The sequence below is a fragment of the Typopeltis vanoorti genome, chromosome 20, assembly GCF_054136105.1.
Source record: "Typopeltis vanoorti isolate ZY-2024b chromosome 20, IOZ_Tvanoo_1.0, whole genome shotgun sequence".
In the NCBI taxonomy this organism is placed as follows: Eukaryota; Metazoa; Arthropoda; class Arachnida; order Uropygi; family Thelyphonidae; genus Typopeltis; species Typopeltis vanoorti.
This window is the reverse complement of record NC_143568.1, coordinates 108872507-108891922: the sequence shown is the minus strand read 5'-3', so window position 1 is coordinate 108891922 and position 19416 is coordinate 108872507. Positions and strand designations below refer to the sequence as shown.

The following is a 19416-nucleotide window of genomic DNA, read 5'->3' as shown; positions in this document are numbered from 1 at the left end:
AAAAAATCCTTAGCTCACACTCACAGTACTAATATAGGTTTCCAACCTTTCATGGGTTCGAATTATATAAAGTTTTTGGCAGGATTTTAATCTGCAGCTTGTTGGAGAGTTAGATATACTAACCTAGCTGGAAATCTATTACAATCGGTAATAAAGAAATTTTTTGTTTACTGTGATGTACATTAGCACTCTATTTTGATGTTAATCTTTTCATCTTCTATAAAGTTAATAGACAACAAAATCAGTTTTGTAAGTACTACATATGTTAAAATACACAAATTTATTATAGTAATAAAATAAGAAGTATTCTTCAGCACATTAGTCAATTTACTCACTTTTCCACCACATTCAACTTTTCCTCCTTGTTTCACAGCATCTTCTATAGCTTTTGTATACTGTTTTACACCTTCTTTACTATGCATTGGGCCATAGAGAGTACCAGGTTCTAAAGGATCTCCAATAGGAACTTGGCTATAAGCTTTTTTCAGTCTCTGTAGTACTTCATCATACACCTAAAAAATGCAATTTATTTATTTTTTAAATCTAATTCAGTCTCTGAAAGTATTTTCTAGTTTGAAACATTACGCATTGCTACACAAATTATAAATTCCTTGCCTGGATTTACATTTGTTTACATTTGTGGTTTGCATAAAGTATATTTCAGAAAGACTCTGCTTTGACAAATACCAGTTAAAGAAAATTTAGGTTAAAAGTCATTTTTCTTATTGGATGCCACTTCGGGCATCCAATAAGAAAAATGCAAAAGGCACAAATGGAGGATGGTTGTAACAGTCGATGTGAATAATGAGTGATGACCAATTTTGGAGATAAATGTTAAAAAACTCTTAAAATTACTGAGTGAAGAGAATAAGTAGATCATGGGTGTACCACTAAGTTATCAAAAGAAGTGAGATGAAAGAGGGAAGCTGTAACTGTAAATAGTATGATATGGTTAAATGAAAATTTTGTAAGAAAAAGTGTTCAAGTATAGAATAAATCAGATGGTAAATAAAGGAGTCATAACAGGGATAGTCTGAACTTTTAAGAGATAAGCTTTAATGGGAGCAGTTCATAGTCATATGCACATGAAATATGTTCATAATGAATGGAAAGAAGAAAAAAATGTCAGTAGATTTAATTTCCACTGATGTGGAAATGGATTTAATGCTCTTGACAGCAAAGCAGGCAAAAGTTCTGTTAAATGAATGTAACAGTAATTAGAATGAATAAGAGATGGAATGTTGTCAAAAAACTATCACAGAATGGCATGGAATCAAATATTTTGTATGTAAATGTTATTAGCAGTTGTTAGAAGTAAAGCCAGACCTGTACACCACAAGTCTCAGTCTGCAAAAGATCATATAATGGAAAATTAGTATAGATGTAACTGGAAGTATCCTGACATTATTTACTAACATAAACTATCAAGAATAAGGAGGAGAAGAAGGTGCATATGGTACTGGTTAGCATTAGTACATTCAAAATGACTGCTGGCAAAACACAGCTGACAGAAGATAATATGCCTATTGTTACAGAACATGAAAAGCAGCGTATTCTCCATAAATTAGGATATTATTAGCAGTAGCATATAAATCCTGTTCATAATGGAGAGAGAAAAAAACAGTGGAAATGGATTTAATACTTTTTGGAGTTACGGACATCCCACTTTTTTTTAAAGGTTATTATAAGCAGAGCCATTAAAATGCACTCAACATTACAATTTTGCAGGTTTTTTAAAAGCCTAAAAAAAAATGATTTCTTTTTGTTTATTACGATTATTGTACAATTTTGCGACATAATGCAAAAGAAATGAACAATATTGTAGCTCCTTTTAATAAAATTATAATAAAGGCAAGGTGAAAGCCTGTGGATATATGCTTCATCTCCCCTTTTTTGACTCCTTAATCTGAATGACTTAATCAAAATGGCTGGCTAGTGCATTGTAATTGAGTAATCCTGCTGACTTGCTATGTAGACTGCATACTTTTAAGTTCCCATTGTATTTATAACAGTGCTACATAGTATAAACAACACCAGGAGACATTATTATATATAATTAATTTACTGAATTTAGTAATATCAGTAAGGATCAGAAGAGCTATCCATAACCAAGGTAACAACATTGCCTCTGATTGGTGAAAGTGACCACGCAGTTTTGACTTGGTGGATTATACAATATGAGGAATAATCTGTCAAGAAGGGGAATATGTGGAACTACAAGGCAGATGATTATGACAAGTTTAGGAAGAAGCATAAATCTGTGCTACGGCATAAAACACTGCATGGTAAGGATGTTAGTAGTGCATGTGAGATAGTTAAGGATTATCCAGAGGAAGCAATATTAAATGGTATACCTAAGGTAAAGAGGGTTAATCAGGTAGGAGTTAGATGGATCATTAAACACAAGCTGCAGAAGAAGAAAATGATGCTGTGTAGGTTCTTCTCATCATATTATGAGAAGAACCTAGATAAGCAAGCCAAAGGAAATCCCAAAGAGTTCTTTCGTTATGCTGCAAGTAAGAGGAAGAATGACTATGGAAGAAACAAGGTGACAGAAGCAGATAAAATAGTTGAGTTACTGAGTGACCACTTTGCAAGGGTATATCATCCTAGTGAAGTTACTGCTTTAAAATATATGACAGACACTAATGTGGGAACAGAGGTGGATGAATTGGAGGTCCTTATGATATTGAAGAATCTCAACATAAATACAGCTGTGGGATCAGATAGGATATCAGCTTGGGTTTTGTGAGAATGTGCAAGGGAACTGACTTGGTTCTTTAATTTAAGTCTCAGCTCTAGTAGAGTTTCAAGGGAGTGGGAAACAGGGCAAATAATTCCCTTGCATAAGGACAGTTCTAAGACTGCAGTAGCAAATTATAGACCAAATCAGTAACTCGGGCGTGGTGGTAAAAGTTCTGGAAAAATTGCTCAAAAAGAGAATTCAAAAATGGGTAGATAAAATTTGATATTGTATGAGGGGAAACATGGCTTTGTGAAGGGTCAATCGTGTCTTAGTAATTTACTATCTTTTTATAATTGAGTAACAGCAGAGTTGGATAAAGGAAATGACGTGATGATTCTGCTGGATTTTGGAATTCTTATGCAAATTAGAACAAATGAGGGTGGATATGACACTGGTTAAGTGGATAAGAGGGGTGGCTGAGGGACAGATACCAAAAAAAGTGGTATATGGAAGAGCAGAACTGAGGTGAAAACAGGTGACTAGTGGTGTGCTCCAAGATTCAGTGCTGGGACCATTGTTTAATTTGTACATAAATGATACAGGAAATTTGTACATAAATGATATAACCTGAAAGGAAATATTCAGTTGTTTGCTGATGATGCGAAATTAGGTAGAGTAACAATTAATCAAGGCGATGTGGAGAGTTTCAGAACAATTTAAATAGGCTGTCAGTATGGGAAAAAGATAATGGGTATCAGTTAATGTGTATATATGTAATTATGCATTTTGAGATAAACAGATTACAAGCTGTGTTGACATTGATGGCACTGTACTCCAAGAAATAGATGAAGCTAGAGATTTAGGGGTGGAGGTAGAGAGTTAAAGTTTAGAGGACATATTGCTGAGGTGGCCCATAAGATTACTTAGCTATTGAAGAACACATTAACAAGTAGAGATAAAGAAGTTGTTATTCCTTTTTATAAGGCTTTGATACATGCACATCTCAATTACTATGTTCAAGTCTGGTCTCTTGGGGATGAGGATGCAGTGGAGAAGATTAAGAGGCGAGTGACCAAGATGGTGTGTGGTCTGTGGAATGTTCTCTATGAAGACAGACTGAAGGTGTATGGATTGCAGAAGTTGTTTGTTTGATAGGAGAAAAACAGGGGATATGATAGAAATATTTAAGTTGTTTAAAGGTTTCATAGGATTGATGCAGGGAAAAATGTTTCAGCACTTGGCTGAAGGGGCCAAATGCTGAAACTAAAACTATTGTATCTAAATACAATGGTTTTAGGTAATCAGAAAATAATATAAATTATCCTTTGCTCTTACCTTTTCATGTACAATTAACCTTCTTGTTGTAGTACATCTTTGGCCAGCTGTACCAACACAAGCAAATAAGGCAGATCTAACTACCATATCTATATCTGCATCATCAGCAACAATAATTGCATTATTACCTCCTAATTCCAATATTTTTTTGGCAAAACGGTTCTGAACTGCCAGTGCTACTTTATGACCTACAGAAGTACTTCCAGTAAATGACACTAAATTTATCCTGTTGTCATTTGCAATTGCTTCTCCAATATCACTGCCCCCACATATAAGAGCACATATAGCACCTGGTAGCTTGTTTGCCTGAAATTAAATAATTTGTATTATCAATAAAATTTAGTAATATTGAAAAACAAAAATATTTAACTGAGAATTTAATATATTCAAAATATTAATATCTCTTCAAACAAAGTGAAAAAGTTTAAAAATCAAGCACAAAAATTAAAAATTTTTTTTTTATTCTTTATTTTCTATATTGCATTATAAATGGAGTAAGTTATATAATATCCACATATCTTGGGCCTTAAGGTATGTCATAACTTTTTTTTTTGTGGTGGTGGTGCGGGGGGGGGGGGGGGGCAACTGTGGGGAGAAAGAAATGTGATAAAAAGGATCAAAAATTGAGAGTGCCATATCTGATGACAGCATCAGAAAATTTGCCAATAACCAAGGTAATGTCTTTGCTTCAGGGAGTGGGGGGGAAAGGGTGATCATGCAGTCTTAATCTGAGCTGTGGCTACACATGATCGAATTTTCAATTAAGAAAGGTTATTTATGAAACTACAATGGCAATTATGATAAACTTAGTAGTCAGCTTGTAGTTTCTTATGCCACAGCACAGTTTCAGGGCAGTTTATTCAATTATTTTCGTCCGATCAAAATCTCATCCATTACTTTTCTCGTCTAGTAGGACATTTCGTCCAATCTTATTTGTTCAATGCTATTTGTACAATTCTTCATATTACTCCAAAGAGTTATAAGTAACTTGTGATCATTAATAATAGTCAACTGATGTTAAAATTTTTTAAAATTTATCCTTAAAATTTGGCAGTGCTGAATATGGTGGAAATTTTGATGAGTGACAGGGGTAAACCAATGCTTTATATACAAAATTATTGTTATCATTTTATTACTTATGTTGCCGGAGAGGAATAGTTTACGGAGGCAAGTCAATAGATGGCAGAACAATGCAAGGCCTCGTACTCTTACAAGTTGGTTGGCATTGAGATACTGGAAGAATATCAAGTAACGTTAAATCATGACAGATTTCTTTTTTATGATTCTGGTGTACAGGACAGGATCGTCTTCTTGTTTTTGCCACAACGGAGAACCTAAGATTACTTGGAACGAGTGACATTATCTTCTCCGATAGCACATTTAAAACTGTGCCCTCACAATTGGCTCAGTTGTTTACTATGCATGGAATATTTCGAGAGCATGTCATGCCTCTGGTGTACGCTCGAACTCCCACAAAAACTGAGACTACATATCGGTCAATATACCAGCATGTTGTCAATACTGCAAAACAAGCAGGAATCATTGTGAATCTACATACTGTTATGATGGATTTCCAACTGGCGAATATGAATGCTTCACAGGAGATATTTCCTAATGCAAATATAAAGTGTTGTCTATTTCATTTTTCTTGGGCAATTTGGTGACATATGGTGGCTTGCCATTTGTGCCGATCGATGACGTACTCGAGGTATTTGACCACATTGCAAAGAGTGTTTCGGAAGACCTGATAGAGTATGTTGAATGTGTTTACAACAGAGGGTGTCGAGCTTGAGGGGAACCTTCGCTTTCCACCCGAGGTATGGAATGTCCATGACTTGATCATCAATGGGACACAGAGAACCAACAATTCTGTAGAAGGTTGGCATAACAAATTCCAAAATTGATCGTGGTGTACCATCCATCACTTTGGAGGTTCATCGATTCCCTGGAGGAGGAACAGAGGCAGAACGAACAAGATATAACACGCCTTCTTGGAGGTCAAAGAAACATCAGGGCTCCTGTGAATAGCCGGTACCTACGTAACAAAGAATGCATTTTCTCCCTAGTACAGCAATATCCTCAGTACAAGGCTGAAAACAGATTCAACACGTACCTGCAGTCAAGAAGGTGAACCCCCAGTCGAGGAAGACTAAATTCTCGAAACTCTGCAGATCTGAAAATCCATTAGCTCGTTTTCACATACCATTTCACATCAATTTCCAAATTAATTCTGTTGTTTCCTTATTTGATTTTTTATTATTAAATGCTCACATACATATCTTGTAGAAATTTGTACAAATTAAAACAAATGGCTCAAAATCACTCTTGCATTTTCACTGCTGAGTGGAAAAATCTAAATTGGACAGAGAGCATTGCTATTTGTACAATTCTTTATATTACTCCAAGGAGTTATAAGTAACTTGTGATCATTAATAATAGTCAGTTGACGTTAAAATTTTTGAAATATATAGTAACAAATTGAGGTTGGACAAAATGACTGATGGGACAAATTGATGGTGGTGTACCATCCATCACTTTGAAGGTTCATCAATTCCCTGCAGGAGGAACAGAAGTAGAATGAACAAGATATAACACACCTCACCTTCTTGGACGAAATGTCCGATGGGACGAGTGCTCCCTTGGACAAACTTATAAAAGGACAAAAAATCTCGGACCATCTGCCCTCAAACCCACAGCACTGCTTCAAAGAGTATATTAGTATAACATGTGAAATGGTATTTAAGGAAAGCAGTATCAGATTGCTACCCAGGGAGGGAGGATAAATCAGATAGGGATTAAATGGATGATTAGCATCATTAAGCTGTAGGCTCATGAGCAATACATATCATAGACAAGAAGTGTGACTAACTGTTATAGTGAGAAAGACAAAATTATATTATGTAAGGAAATTAACGAAATTTACAAAATAAAGAATGATTATAGAAGAATAATTTTAATGAATACTGATGGCTGAGAGTGTTTAGGATATTGAGAAATCTCTATGTGGATGCAGAGATAAAAGTCCATTAATGACAGTGCCTTTAGTTTGAATCCCATCTAGGTTACAAAAGAACCTATATAAGGACTCTGAATAACAGTGAGTTAGCTAGTCTCATACAGAAATGGCAGAGTTCTCCCATCAGAAACAATGGTCAAATCAGACAAACAATGCCAGAGAATATACACAATGAACACTACTAGTAGAGTCCCAAGGGAGTGGAAAGAGGCAAGAGAGTCCCTGTTATATAAAAAATTTTCCAGGATAGGGGTATCATTTATATATATATTTATTTATTTTAAAATTTATTTATTTATAAAACATATCACATGTAAACATCACCAATAACTGAGAAATTTTCCTATAATTCCAAATTTATTTATTCAACACTGATGATATGTTATCCCTGAAGTTTGAATTAAATGGATTTTACAATTATAAATTCAATTAAATTTCATATTTTGAATAAAATATAAAATTCACTAAAATGAAGGTCATTAATCAATCACAATCAGCCAGCACTCATTATACATATTTCACATGTATTTAGGCCCAGTAGTCTCTTATGATCAAGTAACTTGATTTCTATAATTTTAATCATATGATGGAAACAAAAATTCTTCTATCCCTAAAAGACCTTCAAATTGAAAATAACTTATACATTTTGCTTACATCGCAGACAGAATATGAACCCAGGCTTTTTTTTTTTTTTTCAGCAAAAGGGTATTGGTTCTACTGGCAATATTTGTAGAAAAACATAACTGAGCCTTGTCACATATCTTGCTAATATTTATTCATTACAGTTAAAAACTGTGTGTGTGTGCGTGTGAGTGAGAGAATTTTATAATAATTGGTATTATAGTAAATAAGTTAATTTTTAAAAAGTTTAAACATCACAAGCTTGATGCAAGAAGACTATTTTAATCAAACCTTTGAACTTTGCGATCTCTTAAAATTTAAAAATATTAACCTCTCACACTACAGTAAACTTGTAGGGAACTACAGGAATAATTGGTTATTGTTATTATTATTATTATCCGAGACCTCCAGGGAGTCAAGGACTCATCAAGGGAGGCTGTAAATTACCCAACCCAGCTATCATACCTTCCCTTAAATTCATTTACACTAGATGCATTCACTATCCCAAAGTGCAAATTATTCCACTCACTCACTGCTCTCTGAAAGAAAAATCTAGCTCCTACCTCTTTCTTGACTGAGAACAACCTTAACTTTCATGGATGCCCCATGTTCTCTCCCCACCTTCCATATAACGAAAAATTTCATCATTTGAAATGCTATAACACCCATTCAAAAGTTTATAGACCTTATCCACCAAATTCATATCACCCCTCTTTCTCCTGTTAACCAGCCGGTAATCCACACTCGCAATCTGTCATCATAATCTAAATCCCATAATCCAGATATAATCTTTATAACTCTTCTTTGCACCCTTTCCACAGCTTCTTTATCACCTTGGAAGCCGGGAGACCAAATCTGAGCACACTAATCCAAGTGTGGTCTTATCAAAGCCTTATAAAGAGGCAAAAATTACTTCCTTATCCTTACATGTCAAGGTTCGCTTCAGCATCCTCTGAGTTGTATTTGCAACTTTTGCTATGTGACCTTTGAACTTTAAATTCTTATCCACCAATACACCAAGATCCCTTGCCTCTTCAATATGCTGCTGGATCTCTAATCATGCCAAAGTGCATAACTTTACACTTACTAGCATTTAAACTGGCAGCCATTTTCGTTTGCCCAGATTTCCAATCTATTCAAATCATTTTGTAATTTTGCCCTCCCTATCTTTGCATCATCAGCAAACAAATACCAGAAGGTTTGTTATACTGAATTTCATTTTGAACAACAGATTTTAGTAGCAACTTTTTTTTGTTGTTGTTATGGTGAGGGAATTTGTTATAAATTTTATGAGAAATGCCAGTATGATACATCATCATCAAATTCTTGATATGTCGCTTTGGGGGAGGTACAGGATAGTATGGTAGTATTACATGAAAAAGCTACACCATTACTAACTTCCAATCAATAATTTTCTGCCAAATTAATCTGGTATCTGTCAAGACTCCAATATTATCAGATCACATATTTCTGTCTTTTAAGGCATTATTTTTACTTTATCAATCCATCTACATCTTGGTCTTCCTCTGGATCTTTTTCCTGCTAACCTGGCAAAGAACACTTTGTCAGATTAGTAGGTTTGCTAATCTTTCCTCTCCCATTCTGTTTAAGTGACATACCACCTAAGATCAGCTCTATTAACATGTTTCTGAATGCTAATAATGGCAAGTTCTTTCTTAATATCCTCGTTTTCAATGTGATATTACCATTAATGCCATTTGTCCACTCCATTAATCTTTCTCAGAAATCTAATATCACAGCTCTCCAGTCTTTGATCAAGTGTTTTATTTCTAACCCAGCTCTCAGAGCCTTAAGTTAAAATTGGTTTGAACACTTGTCTTACATACAGCTAATTTAGGTTTTTTTTTTTTTTTTTTTTTTTTTACTGATTTCTTTCTTATTCTATATAAATTTATTCAGCTTACTTCCTACCATACCAGCTTTAATAATTCTGTTGTCTATTACCATATTAATTTACCATCTTCACTAAATATCGTGCCTATATAGCTAGAATATTTTAATTGTTCTATAGGTTCATCACTCAGGATACAGTTGATGTTTTCAATATTTCTGCCTATTTTCATTGTCTGTCTTTTTTATTGTCAATTTTCATACCAAATTTATTACAACAGTTATTCAATTCAGTCATGAAATCTTGCAGACATGTACTGGATTTATTCAGAAGTATAACATAATTTGCATAAAGTAAAGAACTAAGATTAACATCACTTTTGGTATCAGAAAAATTATTCAACTGAAAACCATATTATAATACTTAATGTCAAAAAACCAAAAATTAATTGTATATTAATAGTGACAGGTAACATGTAAGAAAGTTTTAAAGCGAATAAAAGTTGAGCAGCTCTCAGATATGAACTGCAGGCTAAAATACACAAAGATTATTGAAGAAAACATTGATTGATTCTGCCAGAGAGGCATGTGGTGAGGTTATCTGCAAGGATAAAAAAATCAGAACTCCCTGGTGGACACAGGAAGTTAAAGAGGCAGTGAAGGAAAAGAAGAAAGCATACCAAAAGTTCCTGTCAAATAAGTCAGCTTGTGCTCTTAGAGAATATAGAGACAAATGCAAGAATGCTAAACACTGTGTAAAACTAGCTAAACAAAAGTCATGGGAGGACTTTGGCAAGAATATAGAAAATAAATATCAAGAAGGTGGCAAAATATTCTGGAGGTTGTTGAAGAAGCTAAGAATGGAGGAAAGAGTGCTGTTAAAGGAATTAGAGATGATAAAGGTGACATGAAAACGGGAGAAAAAGATATCCTTGAAGTATGGAGTAATTACTTTGAAAAACTGCTAAATGAAACAAGCAGTGATGACTGCACAGTGGTAAAAAACACTGACCAGGCATGCAGTCAGAAATACATATCCATACTTGAAGTAGAAAAAGCCATCAAAGGCTTGAAATGTGGAAAGGCAGCAGGAGTAGATGATATTCGACCTGAATGCTGAAGTATGGTGGTATAAGAGTCCTACAGTGGCTGCACTGCATAGTTCAGAAAACCTGGACAGAGGGACGAATTCCCGATGACTGGAGTAGAGCTCTCATAGTACCCATATATAAAAAGGGAAATAAAACTGCAGGTGAGAATTACAGAGGTATTTCCCTAGTGAGTGTTCCTGGCAAGATCTATGCAAGTATACTTGAGAAACGGTTGAGAAGAATTGTGGAAGAAAAGCTTGGTGAAGAACAAGCTGGATTCAGGCCAAATAGAGGCTGTCAGGATCAGATCTTCACTTTACGACAAATAGTCGAGAAAGCATGGGAATATAACAAAGATCTGTATTTAAGTTTTGTCGATCTGGAAAAGGCATATGACAAGGTGCCAAGAGAGAAGCTATTCAATACGCTGCAGTTATATGGTGTCAATGGGGCATTATATCAAGCAATACGTAGTCTTTATTTGAGTTGTAAGTCAGCAGTTAGAATTGAAGGAAGTACAGGAAGATGGTTTAATGTTAAATCTGGTGTGAGACAAGGATGTACATTATCCCCTCTGTTATTCATTATCTATATGGATCACATTATGAAGGAAAGTGGTATTAAACAGGATATCATAATTGGAGATGTTAATGTCAGCTCTTTGCTTTATGCAGATGATGTTATACTTCTAAATAAATCTGCTACAAGTCTGCAAGATTCTCTGACTAAATTGAATAGCTGTTGTAATAGATATGGTATGAAGGTCAGCAATAAAAAGACAAAGACAATGAAAATAGGCAGAATCATTGAAAATGTCAACTGTGTTGTGAATGGAGAACCTATGGAACAAGTAAAACATTTCAGCTATTTAGGCACGATTTTTACTGAAGATGGTAAACTAAATATAGAAATAGACAACAGAATAAGCAAAGCTGGTATGGTGGGAAGTCAATTGAATAAATTCATATGGAATAAGAGAGAAATTAGTCGGAACACTAAATTAGCTGTATACAAGACAGTGTTCAAACCAGTTTTAACTTATGGATCTGAGAGCTGGGTCAGAAGTAAAACACTTGACCAAAGACTAGAGACCACAGATATGAGAGTCCTGAGAAAGATTATAGGCGTGAACAGATAGCATCAATGGCAATATCATATTAAAAACGAAGATATTAGGAAAGAACTTGACATTGTCAGCATCCAGGAATGTGTTAGCAGAGCTAATCTCAGGTGGTATGGTCACTTAAACAGAATGGGCGAGGAAAGATTAGCAAAACAAGTGTTCTCTGCCAGGTTGGCAACGAAACAACCTAGAGGAAGACCAAGATATTGGTGGATTGATACTGTACAAAGTGCTTTAGACGACAGAAATATAAGATCTGATAATGTTGGAGTCTTGACAAGTAACAGACTGATTTGGAGGAAAATTGTAGATAGGAAATTAATAATGATGTGATTTTTTCATGTAGTACTATCATATCCTGCACACCCCTTGAGGGTAAATGGCAGGAATTCGATGATGATGATAGTGATAGGTTTTTACTATACACAGTTACATTCCTGGTCTAAATGAAATCACACAATCTGATAAGAATTGGAAGGACAGCGGAAAAACACTGCAAACCCGTCAAATGGAAAAGTCCAGGGTTCGATTCTCGTCATGACGAGGGGAATCAACTGAAATGCTGGCTCTTTCAGTTGAAGACGAGTTAGCCAATATCATAGAGGTAGCAGAGTTTTTTCTCCTGGAAACTTGGATTTTTCATCCTGCATACAGACAAATCAGCCTTCAGAACACATGCAATTTACAGACAAAAAATACTGCTGTTGGCAGTGGATGGTGTGGAAGGTATTAGTGTTGTATTACGAGAATTAAGTAGTAGTGGAGAGGGCGAGATGTATTTAGCAAAGTAGAATAGAGTTCCCTCCTGCAATGAGTCCTTGGACTCCTGGAGGTGTCATGTAATAATAATAAGAAGAAGGTTTTTATTGCTGAACTAGTCTGATAATAGGTATATTATAACTAAATGCCATAATAATGTTTATGCTTTCTAATATATTATGTTAAACTTTATTTTAATTTTAAAATAAATTTCAAGAGTATGTCAATGCCTAATGTCTCAAGTACATTAGGCACCGATAGTGCCTGATGCCAGTGCCTAATTATTATTATTTTACATCTTTGTGGAGTCCAGAGACTCATCATGGGAGACCCAAATTAACCATTATACACAGAAATCTTAATCATACTTCTCCTTGAATCCATTCACCATCAGGGAACTCACAACCAATTCTGGAAATCCATTCCACTCATCACCACTCTCCATGCAAAACATCTGGTCCACACACCCCTACTAACCACACTCTTACAACTTCCATGAATGGCTCTTAGTTCTCTGACTATTTATCATATATTAAAAAATTTCACTTGCATCAATTTTATAAAACCCCTTTAATATCTTAACCCACAAACCTTCAACCTATCCTTGCAGGGAGTATTCCACAGACCTGTCACCATATTGGTCACTTATCTCTAAATCCTTTCTACATCTCCTGGTCCCCAAGAAACCCAGGTGACCAAATCTGTGCACAGTCATCAAGATGTGACTGAATCATAGCCTTATAAAGAGGGATAATATGTTTTTTATCTTTACTTGTTAAAGTGTTTTTCAACATCCAAGTAATCCTTTGAGTTATTTTACCAAATTTTGCAATACACCCTCTGAACTTCAACTCTCTGTCTGCCATTATCCCTAAGTCCCTAGCCTCATCAATGTCCTGCAATCCAATACCATCAAGATGATACTCCACATGCAATTTTTTCAACCCAAAGTGCATAACATTACATTTTACAACATTAAACTGACAATCATTATCCTATGCCCATGATGCCAATTTATTTAAATCATCCTGCAGGATATCTACATCACCTTTATCAACTATTCTTTCCAGTTTTACATAATCAGTAAATAACTGAATATTATTATTATTGCCCAAGACCCCATGGAGACAAAGACTCATCTGGGAAGTCCTTTTATCATACACACAGCTAATCATACTATACTTTAAAACACACTCAAATTCTCTGCAGACACCACACTCTCAGGCAAGACATTCCAATCAGTCACAACTCTGCATGAAAAAAACCTGCTTCTCACCCCCCCCCTACTCACACCATCTTTATACAGTTTCCAGGGATGACCTCTGGTTCTACTCTGATCTCCCACTATTTTCTGTAGAACCTCTCCAGCACCGATCCTATAACAACCCCTTACTAACTTGCAGGTCTCTATCATATCTCCCCTCTTCCTCCTGTCCACCAGACTCTGAAAATTGCATCTTCTCAATCTTTCCTCATACTCGACATTCCAGAGGTTAGAAACTACTTTGGTCAGTCCCCCTCTGGACCCTTTCCAACATCTCTTCGTCCTTTTGAAAACCAGGTAACCAAATCTGGGCACAATAGTCCATGTGTGGCCTAATCAAAGCCTTATACAATGGAACAAGAATCTCCCTACTTCTACAAGTCAGTGTACTCTGCATTATTCCCAGAAACCTTTGTGTTGTCTTCACAATTTTGGCAATGTGTCCCCTAAATTTCAGATCCTCATCCACTATCACCCCTCCAGATTTCCTCCACCTCCGACAATATATCCTCACCAAACATAAATTCTGCATCCCATCTTTGTTTTCCAAATTTTAAAACCTTACATTTTGCAGCATTGAACTCGCATTCTCATTCCCGTGTCCAATCACCCAATTTATTCAAGTCTTGTAAGGCCACATCTTCTCTACTCTTCATGGTTCTTCGCAACTTTGTATCATCTGCAAACAACTGAATATCTCCATCCAAATCTTCACCAATATCATTAATGTACAAGTTAAACAGTAACAGCCCTAAAACAGACCCCTGAGACACACCGCTAGTGACTTTCCTTTTCCTGGATATCGCTCCCCCATACACAACTTGTTGATACCTATCAGATAGCCAGTCTCCAATCCAAAGCACTAATCTAATATTCAACCCCATATGCTCTAGTTTGACTATCAACTTATCATGAGGTAATCTATCAAAAGTCTTTGAGAAATCTAAGTATACTACTGTGCATTCCTCTCCTCTGTCCAAGGTAGCGTCACCTTATTGTAACAAGTAGTAGATTACTAAAACATGACCTCTCTTTATCAAATCTATGCTGTCCATCAATATTCCCTCTTAAATCTTCGCTATGTCACTGATATACAAATTAAAGAGTAGTAGCCCTTGTACCAAACCCTGAGGTACTCAACTAGTCATCATCATTCTCCTAGATTCCACTCCACCATATGGCATTCTGTGGTGTCTGTCCATCAACCCCTTCCCACATACACACCCTATTCTCGTATGTCTAATGTCCGAGATTCTGTGATATTCTTCTGTGTATAACTTGTCAATCGCATATAAACTTCCTCGGTGAGCATGTGCCCTTGTTCACTAAGCAGTATGCGATAAGTTAGTAATGGCTGACACGACGCGTCATTAGCAAAAAGAGACAAAAAAGCAAAAATATTTATGATGAATGGCAGATATCACAGTACACCTACCACTTATGAATTACAAATAAAAAACATTGAAAATATTACAACTATCAGATATCTTGTAAGTACAATTCACTTCATCTCAAATACTTTACATTATTTCTTTAAACTTAAATATTAATTTTTTATTGGCCACATTGCGAGTGCTGACTATATGTGGTTATGAAACCAAAACTTATAGAATACTAATGTAGAGATACATTAGTATTAAATTATGAATATTTTTACATTTCCTTATTAAAAATGTACAGGAATACCTTGTATAGCGCAGTTTTTGGTCTAACGTGGTTTTTATTATTACATACACTAAGATTGTCAACACTGACCGGCAACTCCCGGGTGCCGCAAGTGACAGTCGAGAGCCACGTTCATGCAGTAGTTATTCGATTGGCTCTCACGTAGACACGTTTTTCCCCCGAAGCATTTTATTATTTACATTAATATTAATATTTAATATTTTTTTTATTTTTATTATTTAAGTATGAGTGAAAAAAACGCAATTGGCTGACATTAGAGAAGAAACTTGAAATTATAAAATATCACGAGAATGCCGCTTCGTTTGCTAAAATAGCACGGAGAATTCAATGAATGAGTCATCTGTACGAACAATTATTCAGAGCAAAGAAAAGATTAAACAACATGGAATGAGCACCGCTTCTTATATGTCAAAAGCGATCACGAGAAATAGATCTTCTACAATGGAAAATATGGAACGCCTTCTAATGATCTAGATTGAAAAGTGTAATCAGAAAAAGATTCCTTTGAGTCAAATGATAATCCAGGCAAAAGCAACAAGTCTATATGATAAAATAAAAGAAAACGAAAGCGAAAATGAAGGAGGTACAACCAATGAAACTTTTATAGCAAGTCGTGGGTGGTTCTACAATTTCAAAAAGCGTATGGGACTCCATAACGTAAGAATCCAAGGTGAAGTGAAAGTGCTGACACTAAAACTGCAGAATTAATTCCCAATGAATTGAAGGAGCTTATTGAGAAGGAAGGCTACACAGATGAACAAATTTTTAAGGCTGACGAGACTGGCTTGTTCTGGAAAAGAATGCCATCGCGCACATTTCTAGCAGAGAAGGAAAAAACACAAGCTGGGTATAGTGTCAAAAGATCGATTGACACTTTTACTAGGAGGTAATACATCAGGTGATTTAAAATTGAAGCCACAGCTAGTGTACAGAGCGGAAAACCCAAGAGCTCTTAAGGGCTTTACAAAGAACAATTTACCTGTACATTGGCTTTCGAATAAAAAAGCATGGGTGACTCGTTCGATTTTCGAAGACTGGCTTAAAACTTGTTTTTGCCCTGAAGTTAAAAGCTATTGTAAAAAGAATTCCTTTTAAAATTTTTCTTTTATTAGACAATGTGCCAGGCCATTCAACTCTATTGATTGACTTAGATGAAAATGTCAAGATTCATTTTTTCCCTCCAAACACAACATCAATTCTACAGCCGATGGATCAAGGTGTTATCTCCACTCTCAAGGCTTACTATTTAAGACGAACTTTTGCTCAAGCTATTAAAGCTGCAGCAGAAGAAGATTCTAGGACTTTGAGTGAATTTTGGAAGAAATTTAACATAAAAAATGCCATTCAAAATATTTATGAATCTTGGCAAGATGTGACTCAAAGCAACATGAGAACCGTATGGCATAATATCTTGCCGCATTGTTCAAGCAGATGGGCAAATATCTTGGTTTTACAAGTTTCGATTGTAACAATGTGAACAAATTTACTGATTCTCATTCAAACGATCTGGATGATGAAATCCTTTTGGAGTTGGAACAACAACGAGCCTATGAAGCAGAAGAAGAAGATGACCCCACTGATGTCATGGTTGAAGAATTTTCCTTTGCTGACCTTTCAACTTTTGTGAGAAAAATTGACGAAGCTTCCGACTTTCTCATAAATGCCGACTCGAATTTGGAAAGAAGCATCAAAGTGAGACAAAGTCTCAATAATGCCATCAAATGCTACAGAGATCTAGTTGAAGAGACAAAGAAGACAAGGATGGTTCAACGAACACTAAAAGACTACTTTAGTGCGGTGTCAGATATGCATCACTGCTAATGGTCGTAACTTTGAGCACCTGATGTGAAACCATACTATTCAACTGTTCAGTTGTGCCTAATAAGATTTTTTTACACTACTTACTGCCTTATGTTATTTCTGTATCTATGTGTCCCTGTTAGTACCTTCTGGTGGTGTTTCGAGTCATGCTTTCCTATGTGAATATGGTTGATTTTGATGTTCTCTACCTCCCCCTCAAAGTTTGTACGTGAAATTTTGAACCACCCTGTATATTTGTAATTTTTCTTTGCTAATAAACCACTGCATAGATATAATCCCCTTCACTTCTTTCAGCACATAATAAATATGCTATATATTGATGCATTTAATAATACTGAATTTTTTTCAAATAAACTTATTTTAGATATTCTTTCTTCCATTCTATTCCCTTAGGATAAACTTCTGTTAGAACCTTATTCTATGTGTCGAGATGTAGCTTACATTGTTGTAACACCAGATAGTGATTTCATCCTCAATCATGTAAAAGCCTTCTTCAAAGAGTTAAGCAGTATGTATGAGCTCTGCAAATTAGGTAGGCATTGTCCAATAACTAAAGTTCTTCGGGATGGAATTTTAAGAGTTGGAAAAACAGCTACCAAAACTTTAGCAGATCAGCCAGTTGATGAGTGGTTTAATGCCATTGGTGATGGTCCTGTTGCCAGCAAGTTAAAACTATATGCCCAAGTTTGTCGTCACCATTTAGGTGAGCCAGAATTGTTTTTCTCATTAAAATTATTTGGTTAATGTAATTTTTCATATATGGATATTCATTTTAGTCTTGAATTAATGACAACAATTTTACATATAATTGTGCTCTTCTGGTTTTCTTCAGCTGATTAATATCAGAATAATTTTAATGCTACAAATATTATTTAAGAAAGGTTATGAAGTTCAGCTTATTTTATTTATTTTTTTTTATTTTTTTCCATTCATGTAGACTTCAAAAATGTTTTTGCATCCAGTTTTTTTTTTTTTTTTAATCACATGTGTTAATGTTTTAAGCATGAACAAACAACTTCTTGTGCAGTAATAGAACTGTCTTATTTATTTTTTTCTTATTATTATTCTTATCTTTTTGAGTATTGTAATTTGGCATTATTTTTATATTTTGCATAGTATGAAACCTATAAAATCAAATTATAAAAACAATATTTTTTATAATTTAAATCTTCATTTAGGGTTCCTTTACTTTTGGTTCTATCTTTAAAAAAACTTTCTTCATTGTGTCAATTTTGCCTTCAGTTACATTTTAGTTTGTCTTTTATTCATAATGTACCTCATTTTAATTTAATACAGGACAGAAATTTAATAGGTTCATGCTGAGCACCATACAAATTATATCTTTGCATATATATAAGTAACGAATAATTAAGATAATTTCTATGATTGGTTGGTATGTTTAAATTTGTTAGAGGTATAGAATTATATTTCAACCTCATTAATCAGCTATTAACCATTTGTATATTCACTTGAGAGTTGTGTTATTATGGTAGTGCAATAAATTACTATGATAGAAAACAAATTACATGTCATCCTTCCTATAAAGTTTTGGTCATTCATGTGTACACATATGAAGTTCTGTCATGTTGTACCATCATTTTGTATTGTGTGTTATGTAATGTGTAGAACTCTCATAGTACCCATATATAAAAAAGGAAATAAAATTGAATGTGAGAATTACAGAGGTATTTCTCTTCTGAGTGTTCCTGGTAAGATTTATACCAGTATACTTGAGAAGGATTGTAGAAGGGAAGCTAGGTGAAGAACAAGCAGGATTCAGGCCAAATAGAGCTGTTAGGATCGGGTTTTCACTTTATGACAAGTAGTTGGGAAGCCATGGGAATATAACAAAGATCTGTATTTAAGTTTTGTAGATCTGGAAAAAAGCATATGACAAGGTGCCAAAAGAGAAGCTATTCAAAACTCTGCAGTTGTATGGTGTCAGTGGGGCATTATATCAAGCAATACTTAGTCTTTATTTGAGTTGTAAATCAGCAGTTAGAATTGAAGGAAGTACATGAAGATGGTTTAATGTTAAATCTGGTGTGAGACAAGGATGTACATTATCCCATCTGTTATTCATTATCTATATGGATCACATTACGAAGGAAAGTAGTATTAAACCTGATATCAAAATTGGAGATGTTAATCTCAGCTCTTTAC

The 19416-nt window shown here is 34.9% G+C and overlaps 2 protein-coding genes across 2 annotated transcripts in view; one reads left to right on the top strand and one right to left on the bottom strand.

Annotated features, from left to right (window-relative positions):
• Nucleotides 1-19416, bottom strand: part of Aldh7A1 (aldehyde dehydrogenase 7 family member A1) — a 453020-nt gene that overhangs the window by 22033 nt on the left and 411571 nt on the right. The window contains exons 4-5 of the mRNA XM_090410099.1: nucleotides 4022-4327; nucleotides 336-512 (exon numbers count right to left, since the gene is read on the bottom strand). Of these exons, the coding sequence (XP_090266225.1) occupies nucleotides 336-512; nucleotides 4022-4327 (483 nt within the window). The remainder of the gene's footprint in view (nucleotides 1-335; nucleotides 513-4021; nucleotides 4328-19416) is intronic.
• The window catches only part of LOC150095782 (mediator of RNA polymerase II transcription subunit 13-like), a 115469-nt gene continuing 113701 nt past the window's right edge, over nucleotides 17649-19416 (top strand). The window contains exon 1 of the mRNA XM_090410097.1: nucleotides 17649-17956. Within this exon, the coding sequence (XP_090266223.1) occupies nucleotides 17674-17956 (283 nt within the window). The 5' untranslated portion in view covers nucleotides 17649-17673. The remainder of the gene's footprint in view (nucleotides 17957-19416) is intronic.